This window comes from Morone saxatilis, unplaced genomic scaffold (genome assembly GCF_004916995.1).
Source record: "Morone saxatilis isolate NCDOM2014 unplaced genomic scaffold, NCSU_SB_2.0 Contig7, whole genome shotgun sequence".
Taxonomy (NCBI): Eukaryota; Metazoa; Chordata; class Actinopteri; family Moronidae; genus Morone; species Morone saxatilis.
In genome coordinates, this window is record NW_023340246.1 from 3,070,167 (window position 1) to 3,083,241 (window position 13,075).

The window sequence follows — 13,075 nt, forward strand, 5'->3', positions numbered from 1 at the left end:
ACATCATCACGACGATAAAAAAGAGACATAAATAGTGGAGTCACAGTTAGACGTAGTTTACAGTACACAACTGTGACACTAGTATTAACTGACCCACTTTTTACTCCTCCTGGTTTCTCTTGGCCAGTGGTCCACATTACACCAAAACACTGGGAGAGAGACTTCTGTTGTCAGTGAGGAACTGAGATAGAAGAACACAAGATTTTGAAAACCTATTTTAGAAACTATGTCTGATCAAATATTTTCACAGTCCTGTCATGTGCTATCAGTAGGAAAACTAACGGATATATTCATGATGGTTCAGGGCCCCGTGCTGACTCATCAGAAAGGATTTTCTGTGCTGACACTACTGATGGCTGGTATGCTGGTTTCCAGTAACTCTGGTCATGGTCTGCACTTACTCATATAATTAGCCAAGGTCACACCAAAGGAACCCACAGAGCTTCTTTTATTGTTTTTGTGTTCTTTTTCCATCCCAGATGAGTTGGTGCATCCTTTTGCATTTTTGTGTGAACAGTCACAGCATTTCCAGGAGTTTGGTGTCCCTGCCTTAACATCACCTTTCTTGTGTATTATAGTTCACATTTGCTGGTGGCAGGGCAGGAATTTGCTCCCACTGAGAATCCAGAGGTCTTAAATTCAACAGAAAGTACATAATTGAAAAAACGAAAAAAAAACAAAAAAACAGTGCTGTTGTTACACTGCTCTAATTGTTTTGACTCAGACGTGGCAAACCCTGTTCTCTTCTGTTGTGTAAAAGTATCTGATGCCAATGTCAGTGACAGTGTTAAGTGGGGGCAATGTGTGCGAGCACGTTGGTATTCAGAAGCAGTCGTCAGCCCTGGCTACAGCCCAGATTCTGCCTGTTTTATCTCTGTCTGTCTCTTCAGACAGTTAACACTTAGCTGCATACTAATTGCAGTCAAAATCTGCTCCCCTTTCAGCTCCATCCAGATCCAGAAGCTTCTGGTGTGTTTGTGTGTATGTTTGGTACACAGAGGGGGAAGGAGTACCGTGTTGGTCCATCTGGTCCTGCTCAGGTTTTGCAGAAAAGTTAGCTCATTAGCAAGTGTAAATTAGACAGTGATGTCTGTGTGTCTCTTGTTCTTGTGCCAGAGGCTGCTGATAGTACATCAGTGTGTGTTGTCTGTGTTTCAGGGTTTATGCTCAGACTGTGCACAAAAACATGGATCTAGTTTAATTTTACTGTTTTGGGCTTTCATCTTTGTCTTTTCCTCTATTCTAAACCAGCCACTCAGTCATAGGTTAATGTGTTAATATTAGGTCTGCAACTACCGATTATTTTCATTATAGATTAGTTTGGTTGGTCCATAAAATGTCAGAAAATGGTGAAAGATGGGGTACCAGCTCCACCAGGTGAGCTACCAAGGCAGGGTCCTTGCTGCAGTGGCTATGGGTTCGACCTTTGGCCCTTTGTTTGATTCAGTTTTTATTTTTAAGAAAAAGGTAATTTATGTTGTCCAGGGTCCTTAAACAACCCTGTTTTGTCCAAAACCCAAAACATATTCAGTTTACTGTCATAGAGGACAAAAGAAACCACCAGATATTCCCATTTGAAAAGCTGAAATAAGTGAATTCTTTCTTAAAACATGACTCTAAACGATTAATCAATTATCAAAATAGTTGGTGACAAACTGAATAGTTCATCGACCAAATGTCGCAGCTCTAGCATTAGTGTTGATCCTTCGGTTTAGGCCCTTATTGTGACTCCATCCTGTCTGTCAGCCTGTCTACATATGAAACACTAACACCTGTTGTACCTGCTCAGTTTTCTTTCATAAGCTGGCATCTAGTACCTCTAACAGTGAGCAACATGCAGACAAAATGTGGAAAAGAATTAGAAAAGAGTAACCACTGCCATACATAAAAATTAACAGCAAGCCAGCATTGGTTTTTAATACTTATATAAAGTAAACTTTTAAGTCACTATTTAAACTCAAACCACCTTACAAGGTGTAAATTAACAGTGTCAATTTTAAAAGACGATGCATGAATTATCTGATGAAGAAACAAGTAAACAAGAGTCTGTCTGCGCAGTCAAGTTTAAGTAGTTTTGACATGTGATAATACAGCAGACACATTCTGTACTCGAGAAGTATTGAGTTTCAAATGTCAGGAAAAAAGAAATGCCCATCATAATTTTTCTGAGCCCAAGTTGACCAGTAAACCAGAAAATATTTACCCTTTGCCATTATTTATTCCCATAAATCTAAATGCTAATGCAGGTGAAGGCTGGGGAGGTGGAGGGAGTTCAGTCAGTGGTGTACGCGGAGGGAATGAGCTTCAAATCTGATTATATGGCTCACTTAATGTCCTGCTTATATATGTGCGGACCTTATATGAAACGTGACTACATAGCAAACTCTCTGCAGCGAGGCATTGCACTTCTTATACTTTCAGACTTGAAATTCAGTTTTTCAGTAAATGTGGTATTGCTACTTTTACTTAAAGCCCCTACAAGAACTTTCGTTTGTGTTGATTCTGGCGGCCCCTGTGGACAAAAGCGCCCTATTTCTTTAGGGGGAATCCAACCAAATCCGACCCATTGGCAGCATTAAGAATAACTGTATAGGAACAGGGGCATGTCCAAAGTCCCTAAGACAATTAGCTAGCTTGCTCACTGAGGTGACAGGACAGACTCACAAGACAGCAACCCCCCCATAACAATGTTAGGATGGACCCATAGATAGTGATATTTCCCCAGTAATAGAACTTTCGCCCGATTGATTCGCCGGTCCAGTCAGAGAGACGGTGGGGAAATGAAAATGAAAAGTTATTTTAAAAGCTTAAAAGATTCGAGTTTGTTGAGAAAGCATTTGGGGCTGAAGCCCAAGAAGCCCCCCTCATCTCTCCATCACTGTATAGAAACAGCCAATCTCCTCTCTGATGGTATAGGGGCATCATTATTAAATTGAGACTGTTTTCTAACCAGTTGAAAACTCCTTGTAGTACGTTTAAGGTTTGGTGTGAATAATTTTTTTCACCATTGTAGAAAGATAAATGCTCCTTCACGTTTAGTGTCACATAAACACATAAATGACTGGTGACTTCAGAGGAGAAAACTCTAGACAACCCTATGCACCTGAGACCTACTAACTAAATAACCTGCAGACCTTATGCCAAATACTGTGTTGCCATGACAACCAGCACTAGCTCCTTGTTTCCTCCTGATTTGGAGTTTTTTCTGCAGCTCTCTGCACCAGTGGCTCGATGTAACTTTGTCTTTTGACAGGTCGGAGAAGAGTCTCGTCACAAAAATACCAAATGAATTTTGATCTTATATGATATGATTCAGTTTCTGTGTGTTTTTGACTGTTGATCTATTTCTTTATTAAAAGAGCGCACCAGGAGTTGTGTGTCAGTCAGAGTGATGATGTCAGCTAACAGGAAGGCTGTGTCTGTGTGTGTCGCCCTCTACAGGCCCCACATTGCCCAGACAGGCACCCCAGGTCCAGAATGGCCCCACACCAGAGGAGATGGACCTGCAGAGAAGGTAAGAAGAAAAAACCACATAAAACATGAAACACATTTAAACATCCCTCTACTTAACATTTCTGTTATTTTTCTTAATTCATCATTAATCAGTTTTTCTCCACCGATCTATCAGTGCCTTAAACAGACTCATACCCACACATGCACTCAGACAGAACCTTGCACACTCACAGTTGTTTTTCTTCCCCATACAAGGCCACTCTTTCCGTCAGGTAATAATGAGGGATCTGGAACAGCTAGAAAACACATCGCACACACACGTGTACACACAGAGCCATATTAATGCAGGCCAGCTGTTGGCCAAGGTTTGGAACTTGTTCACCAGAAAAGCTCGTTCAAGGATTTAATTAGAACGAATTGCCCACACGCACTCTAACATTCAAACCCAGGAACACGGACATTCTTACACACAGCCTTGAATGTCTTTTAGAGTATGTCGGTACACAATCACAACTGTAGGCCCAGACAGGGACACGACGTGGACGCTCTGAACAGAATGACGAAGGTGGAGCCTTTTATATCCATCCAATACATGACCACAGACAGAGATGTAAACATCTAACTTTAGTATCAGTTGGATGAGCCAAACAATGACGACCACTTTGGTAAGCAGTTCAGATGAAGGGCAGCTGGTACACAATGCGTTGTTATCTCATGAAGGGCAACCAGACAACAACAACAACACCGATGCTCCCATAGTGGCAGGAGGGCTCACTGAAGGGGAAGATCACTGCCGTAACTTTGCGAAACCGAAGAACCCGACATTCACATCCAGAAAGGAGCCAGGAACTGAACCTCTCTTTCTGGTTCTCTTTTTTTGTTCTCAGCACGGCTATTTGTGTCACTTTTCATGTCAACAGCCGAGTGTTAAACAACTTCCAGGAGAAACTGTCTGAATATGGGTGCTGTTGGCTACATATTCAACTGATATGGCGCCCCTTCCCCTCTCTATGACGGACTGCTTATTTTCTATTTTAACACTCCTCACCAGAACACTAATAGAGGGAATATCTTTTGGAAGACTGCTTTTTCCAGTAGATTTTCACAAGCTTTAAGCTGTTCTGGAGGCTCATGGTGGCCTAACACAAGAGAATGAATAATTTGGCTTTTTTTCATTTGTACATGTAAAAGTCCAAACAATAAAGCACAGATTAAGTCAATACATCAATAGGAATAAGTATAAGTCAATCAAAAAGAACAATAACGATGAAGATGAACAGTTATAAACTGCCAGCATATCTTGTAAATTTATAAATGAACTCTGGCTTTGTCTGTCATTCAATAGTTAACTCTGTAGTGGGCAGTTGATTGTGTTAATGACTTGCAACATTAATCACATCAAATGACAGACTTTGTTTAGTTTGTTCAGGCACTTAGTCAGAGCATTGTCAGATATATCACAGCTCAGAGAAACACAGTTTCCCAGTCCTAATTATGACTTGGATGTTGATATGAAAGCTATTAACACATTGCTTATTTTGTCCAACCAACATCCAAAACCCAAAGACTTCACTTACAATGATAAATGACAAAGAAAAGCAGCAAATCCTCCCATTTAGAAAGCTGGAACCAGAAAATGTTTGATATTTTTATGATCAATCGGTTCTGAAAATAGTTGGCAACTAATTGTCTTTTGATCATCTAAACAATTAGTCATTGCAGCTCTACTGTGTAGTAGATAGGAAGTAATATTGAGTACAACCTTTGATTGTTGCTGGACCTTTACCCTCTTGTTGTGTGTGTGTGTGAGTGTGTTTGGCATTCTCACATTTGAGTTGTGACTTGTTGATATGGGCACCTTGCAAGGTGACCCTCTCTCTGCTGTGCCCTGCCTGTGTGAAAGCCATCACCCACACACACTCACACGGTGTCTCCCCTCTGTCCTGATCTCACTGTCCTGAATTTGATCTGATCCGAGTTCATTTGGGTCTGAATGGACCTGGTGGGATTGCTCTCAGTTGATCTGGAGCAAGGCACTAACACTACCAGGGCTAGAGGTTGAATTATTCCACAACTCATGTTCATTCTCTCATCCTTCAGACACGCAATCTCTCTTTATTTGGTTTCTCTCCCTCGCTCTGTCATTCACACACACACACACATATTTAAGTCAATAGAAAAGTAGTAAAGCATTCTTCAGGTGTTGAGTCAGTGGTTCTTCTAATTCTGTTTGAGATGAACTTGGATCTGCCAGGAATTTTACGGACTCTTTAGGTCTGACAGGGCCTGGTGGATCTGGCTGCCAGCTTCCCACTCCCTTTCTTCTCCATTTCATTCTTTTTCCAATCTTTTCCTCCCCTTTTTTGCTGTCACACTTTTACCCTTTTGTCTCTGTCTAGCTTAATTTGTCTTTCTTTTTCTCCCCCCTCTCTATTCCTCACGGTTCCGGTCATGCTCCATATTTAGCAGCGGATGACAGGCAGGCAGCGAGTGGATCAGTGACTGAGGTCATCTGCTGATACGGGGGCCAGTATCAGCCCGGTGGGAGTGCGAGTAAAGGATGTGTGGAGCGGAGTGAGAATAGGATGAAAGACGTGGGGAGGGTGATGGAGGGAGAGGAGCAGTGAGAGGAGTAGTGTAGGAATGAATTGGCAGCACACGCTCACATCAAGCCTTTAAAAGGAAAGCTAACACACTGTAAGCTTTGGGAGATGTTGAACGTCTGTTTGGCCAGCAAACATCGTCAGGTTATTTTTGGTGTGATATTTGTACGCTGCTGTCAGTAATCCTGTCAGGTTTGTTGTTTGGAAGTTTACAGACTGAGAAAAGCATCTGCACACTAACATCTGTTTGAAATTATTATTTAATCCAAGCTTTTAATCATAATCCTTCAAAGCATTACAATGATTTTGATTTCTAATATAAATGACTTTGTAGTTTTGGCTATTTATTATTATAAAATTATTCTATTAACCACCTGACTAGACAGTAAGTAGGAGTACGTTTGCATGCATGAGTATCCCTATTTTGAGTCTCATGTTGGTCTTATCCTGTTTGTATGAAACATGAAAAACCTCTTTATTCAGCTCCATTCTTACACGAGTCAACAGTATTATTGAGAGACAGATAGTTATAGGTATATCCAAAGTGTAGATGATAAAAGGCCATGGTTGGTAGAAGGCACTTAGTAATGTGAAGTGAAACTGAGAAATGAAAAACATTTGACTTATAATGAGAGGAAGCAGGACGTCCAAGCTTGAAATGTCAAAAACCGGAATGTCCCAGTGTGTATCATGGGTGAAAACATGATTGTTTTATTACTTAGTCCTGATTTCGATGGTGAGCACGTCCAGAAATGACACTAGAGGGATACTTACAGGGGTTATATATTATAGTCCACTGACCAAGCTGCAGTATTTGATGAGTGAGACTATTTAGGCTCCACAGTTTTAACAGTGTAAACCACAACTATGGGACAAGATAAGACTTCATCTAAATGTGTGTCCACACAGTCAGTCCATTCTAAAAACATACAGTAAAGAGAGTAAGTTTCCATGACCGATTCTTAAACCTCTAAACACAGTTTTGGACACACACTGGGGAAAATGTTCTGTCAAAGAGTTCTGCCAAACAATTTATAACCTGCCCTTTGACGACAATAGTAGACTCACTCAACACAACAGCTAATGTTCAGCTGTGTCTTACCTCATGCAGTTACAATGCTTTTCATTGGGAATGTGTGTCGCACTGAGCCATGCATCCTGAAATGTATACGGAAGAAGAGAGAGAAAGAAAAGAAAGAGTTGGAGATACGGATGAGTGTTTACGAATGTGAGAGAGGGATGTTCCTCCTCTCCTCTTTCCTCCTTGCCCCATTAAATAAGATCTTCCAACCAATGGACGGACCGTCTCATTCCTTAGTGGCCACACATGTTCAATCCAATGCAATCCACACTCATCAGTGGGGCCTCCTCTCGCTCACTTGTGGGCCTCAACTCAGTGTGAGAAGTAAACATTGACATCATTCATTTATGGAGAGGCTGAAATATTGAAATGTCTCTATGATGGGATATTCCAAAGGGTCACATGACAGTAGGAAAATATGGTGCACATCATCTTTTCCTTCTTCTCCACCTCTTTATTCATCCTCCTCCATCTCTTCTTTAATCCTTCTTTTCATCGAGACATAGATGGATGAAGAAGAGGCAGATGGCACTTTGGCGGTGATTGATGGATTGATGGAAATATTCGCTGTGTGTGCGAGTGGATTCATGGACAGCTGAGGGAGAGAGTGTGGATAAACCACCTGTTTAGAAATGCAGGGTGCTACCCTCAGATTAAAAAGACATGAGCTGGAAATAATAGGCTGCGGTATAAATAGCTGTTCGGCGCGTGGGCGCAAGGGAGTATGTGTTGGGGGAGAGAGGAAATGTGTTGCATCGTCTTGAATGAAAGAATGAAATGAAATAGAGAAGGATGTGAAATGTGTGTTAGCTGTTAGCGTTTAGCTGCTGGCATTTAACACTCAGAAGATAAAAACACCAGCAGCTGCGGATGGCAACATGTGATTTGTTGTGCACGTGTTGACATCAGCATATATTCTCAAATGACAGTCACACACACACACACACACCCACAACGACACACACCACACACACACACACAAAACACACACACGCGCCTTTAAACCAATATGTCAGCTTGGCTTTGATAACAACGTTGGGGTCTTATGTTAGTGTGCCACATGACACACGGACTGCGTTTACTCTAGTGAGGACTGGATCCTCACTAGAGTATGACCATATGGTCTATCTGGGCTAATGTCCATTCAGACATTTCCTGGTTCTGTGAGCCAATCAGGCGAGCCGCTGAGTCCAGCTTGGCCAACAGATTTTAGCAGACTTCAGCGTCTCTGGAGGTTTAGCACAGTTGTCACTTGTGGCAATGTGGCAAAACCAGAATGTGACATAGATTTGGCTCAAGCAAAAATATACCTATAGAACATTACATAACAATCACAGCATTGTTGCAGTATGAAAGACCTCAATATTGCAGTGAAAAGTCCACTGCATTTATCAACCCTCACAACTGATGTGATAACACCATTTGTGGTTCATGACAAACTGAAACAAAAGTGATATCAACAAACATAAATAGCAGCTGACAGTGGGAAGGATGACATTAATTACCAAGCTTACCCTTCTCGCCAAATGATTTGACTGTCTGAAATGTATGCAGATCTCAAATTCCTACAATGGAACAAATTGTCCATGGCTTGTTACCACTTTTGTCCAATACCGATGCTGTAACCTTGAGTAGCCATGCCCAAAAACATACCTTGCTGTATCAACTATTTTACTATAAACCTGGACCATAATTAATAAATTAACATCATGCTGTATGGAGGAAGAATCACTTGAAACTAGAGATGAGGGACCATAAACTCATTAGGGAACTTTTACTGACTAATAAAATCAAGTGAGAAAGTCGGCCTCCATAAGACTGCATGGTATCTGTGATTTGTTGCAGCCAATTGAGCTCTCCCTGCTGGCCATTACATAGAATGCAGGTTTAAGACACTTACGCGTTTCTTTCACTTCACAGGCCCGGAAGTTCTGTCCATTATATGTCCTGTAAATGGTTTGGTCAATAAAAAAAAACATGAAAAACATATATGATAGAAATAATAGAGGACAGTAAAAATCTTTTTGTTGGTATCGTACATAGATAGACTGGATCAGGATGGAATTGAGCAAAGAGAGCATGGTGTGCAGTTTTGTCAGTCCTTTTTTCATCATTCTTGTAGCTAATGAATGCACTCCTAACTATTAAATTGACATAATGAGATGGTATTGGAGTGCCTTTGCAAACCTTTGATCTTCATACGCCTTGACTGCAGATCCTATTGTAAGGTTATTTGCATTCTGTCTATGCAGCTCTCCTCCTTCATGTTTCTCGCCTCTTAATTTCGACAATAAGCCGTTTGATGTTTCCAATATTACCCCAAATCCTCTCTGACTCTGCCTCAGTCATAGTAAGTTGTCGCAAAGAGGAAAGGAATATGTGTGCATGTGCGCATATGTCTATGTGCGTGCAGGGATTCAGGCCATGCCACCGCCCACACTCCCTTAGCAACGGTTTCCCCGGCAACTCTTGTCAGGCGGTGAGCGAGACGCCAGTTTAACCGTGCAGGAGGCTTTTCACAGCTTTGAATCCTGTGACGTTCCCCTGCGAGGCAGTGAGGGACGTGGAGGGAAGAGGAACCTGGTTTAGGTTCACTCATCAGAGGCAGGAAACATGCAGACAGAGGAGACTGGCGGATTTATTGTGGGAGTCACTGCATTGGGCCCACGGAAGTGACAAAATACACGAAACAATACTCATTGGCTGTAGTTCATGTTTACATTATCTGTTCTGGAAATTGACATTGCAGAAGCAATACTCTAATCTTGAAAGGCGGCTGTAGAAAGTTTCCAGTTTGCTCATATAGTCAGTTACAGTGGATTCCAATGGTGACATAAATATGCCTGTCCTTAAAAACCCTGCAGCTCCTCCCTGTCCATCCATATGCTCAGTGTCTTTTAATCGTTATTTTGCCATATTATGCCAACATGCAGTTAAATATGATGTTCCTGTGTTGTACTGCCCGTCTTGAGGCTCTGAAGCCATTCAGAAGTAGAACATTTAGCTGGAACACACTGAACATACAGATGGACAGCAAAGAGAGTTTCTGTGGACATTTTTGAGATATTTTCTGCCGTGAAACTCTCACTGTTGGGCCGTAGAACTGACATTAATCCAGATCACCACAGTCACTGTTCAGCAAACTTTTTATAGCCACCTGTCAAGCCAACAGGAGGTTAAAGTAGAGAATCACTTTATAGGCTTTTGTGTGCACTGATGCTGATCACCATTGGTAGCACAAATAGACTACCCCAGACAGTGTGGTGCACTAAAAGAGTGCTGTTCATTGAACATTCTCATGTTTTTGGTGAACTGAATGTATCCGTTTGCATAAGGACGTAACATCTGTGAGGGATAATGACGTTCATGGACGGTTGAGTTCAAACTCAATTAAAACAGAATGAAGTTTGAGTACACAAGGAAATGATGCCAGGCAGAACTTAAGTTTCACTTTTATTTTCCAGCAGAGCTATTACATTGGTTCACCTCCAAAGAGAGAGGAAAACAAAATGGTGGAAAGCCTGCTCATTAAGTGAATAACAATAACAAGATAACAAGATATTATTAATAGAGTGTAACAGTGCACTCCATTTACCTCGGTAGTCCGAAGTTGGAGCTGGGAATGACATCACTCCCAAGTTGACAATGTTCCATTATAGCAATTTGGAAAACCAAGCCCTAGCCAGTTGATAACGACGCATTATGCTGTTTTTTGCTCATACAAACATGTAGTTGGACAGTACTCTGTATGACTGATTCATGAGAAACAAAAGACACAAGTGTAATAAACCGTAGGTTCTTTCGACTTTCCTAGTTGGAAATCCGACTTCAGGGGTCATTCCAGTAGAAAATTCTGACTTGGAACTTCAAATGGCATGCACCATAAGATCACAAGCCAACAGTTCTTCCACCCGAGTCAAAATCACAGCAGTTTGTAAAGAACAGTTCAATCTATGGGACTGTGAACTAGTTCAAAATTCAGATTATGAACTAGTTCATTTTAATCTTTGTGAACTGAACTAGCTCTTGTTTAATGTGAACTTGTACAACGCCTAACCTCAGAACTGAGAACTGCCTTTTTCAGTGGCTCTTAAACTTTTTGTGTTATTCCCCTCTTTGGAAACTGCTTGGTATCAACACTGGGTAAGCTAGTAACAAAAGGAGTCAAGTTGAGTGCTATTGAATGTGAGTTTCTTCTCACCCATGATTCTCATTTCATGCTGTCAACACACAGGGCTCTTTTTCTATACTGACAATTAACCTGAGCACTAGATAGGCTATTTCATATTTTACTCTTTGCTCAATGAGTATCACAGTTTTCTTTTCTCTTTCAAAAGCCTCTCCATCCTGATTCTGACATCTTGTTCCCAAATGTCATTATCCTAGAGGTTTTTCACAGCAGACACGACTGACTTGTCAAACTGTAGCAGGAAAATCACAGATGGATGTAATAACATTAACGATGGCTCCCTTCCTGCAATTAGTGCAATGTGATGCAGCAATCAGCGACATTATTAGTTACACCTGTGTTTGACAAGTCAACATATCTGCTGCAATAAAATGTTTAATCAGCTTTAGCTTCACTCCTTCTGCTCCTCAGTTTGGAAACCACGGGCCTATTTGAGTTGTTGTTCTTTAAACCATCATATATTTGAACTGCCAGTTTACACATTTTTTTCACCGTCATTTTGTGTAAATGAACGTGACTACACTGACTTCCAGCTTGTGTTCCGGCTTGTGCGAGCAGCGATGACAGAGGTTTTCTCATACAACTGCCATTGTTAATGAAAGTGTGTTGTACTTGTAAGGTTTTGGCAGCGAGAGAAGCTGCTCTCACTGCACAGGAATGTGCGTGCTGAGACGCTGAGCGTAACTCTCGCATGACATCAGCCGAAAAAGCCACGCTGTGTAGTAAACTCAGAGGTGTCTCCCTGAAGAATGACAGGCTCACTGTCCCCCTGTGAGCTGTCTGGTATTGTATACTTCCCCACAGACACAAACACAATGTATCTACACACACACACCTCTAACACCTCTCTCCAGACAGGTTATTTTAAGTGTGTGTGCACATTGTTTAGGAATGTCATGATCTCCTGCTTAGGGGAATGCTGTGTGTGTGTGTTACATTCATAAATTACATGGTGAGGTGAAGAAAAAAAGGACCAACGAGTGCTGAACCTGGTTTTTCTAGCAGGAATCCCAAAGCAGCTAATTCACAACTCTATTGTCCTTTCAGGGTAAATTTGGGAGAGTTTAAAAAGCCTCCGAGCTAAAAGACATTCATCAACGCCAGCGTGCCATTTAACTACAACAAAAGAAACAACAGTGCAACTACACATCAGTACAGCTGAGGTTGCCTCTCTGCTCTAATTAGGACAGATTCAGCAAGTACACCCTCTCACCAACGGGTGTAACAAGAAAAAAACGACACACAAGACAAATTACACTGACTGATAGTTCAGATTTCTTTATTGGAATTTGCTCCTACAGCAGAAGTCCCTCTGGAAACAGGCGACATGGTAGCTTAGATGTTCTAAAGGGGAGCATCAGCTGTAGCGAACAAGGCAACCAAGTTTGGTACCGCTGACCGCTTGCTGATTTTCTCTCCAGAGAACCTTGGCTGCATGATGCCACCACTTTCACCATTTAAGGCCTTTTCTTCCTCAGTGATATGTTTTTCATGTTCTTTAACCACTGACATGGTCGTAGTAGTCAGTGAATAAGCTTATGTCATCATCTTAAGCAAACTGAAGTCTTGAAACACACCTGACTTCAGTACTAACCCTTAAAGTCCCCCTCCAGTGTTTCTGCTTGTTCCTACAGTGTGATGTTTGAATGATGTATGTGCAGAGTTTGACTCTAGAAGGATGTTTTGGTCCTGGTCCAGTATGCAACTTGTACAGTGTGATCCACCAGTGCACAATCCACTGAGAATGGA

The 13,075-nt window shown here is 41.5% G+C and overlaps 1 protein-coding gene across 1 annotated transcript in view; it reads left to right on the top strand.

Annotated features, from left to right (window-relative positions):
- The window catches only part of enah (ENAH actin regulator), a 108,715-nt gene that overhangs the window by 69,439 nt on the left and 26,201 nt on the right, over window positions 1–13,075 (top strand). Inside the window, 1 exon segment of the mRNA XM_035678286.1 lies at window positions 3,442–3,514. Within this exon segment, the coding sequence (XP_035534179.1) occupies window positions 3,442–3,514 (73 nt within the window).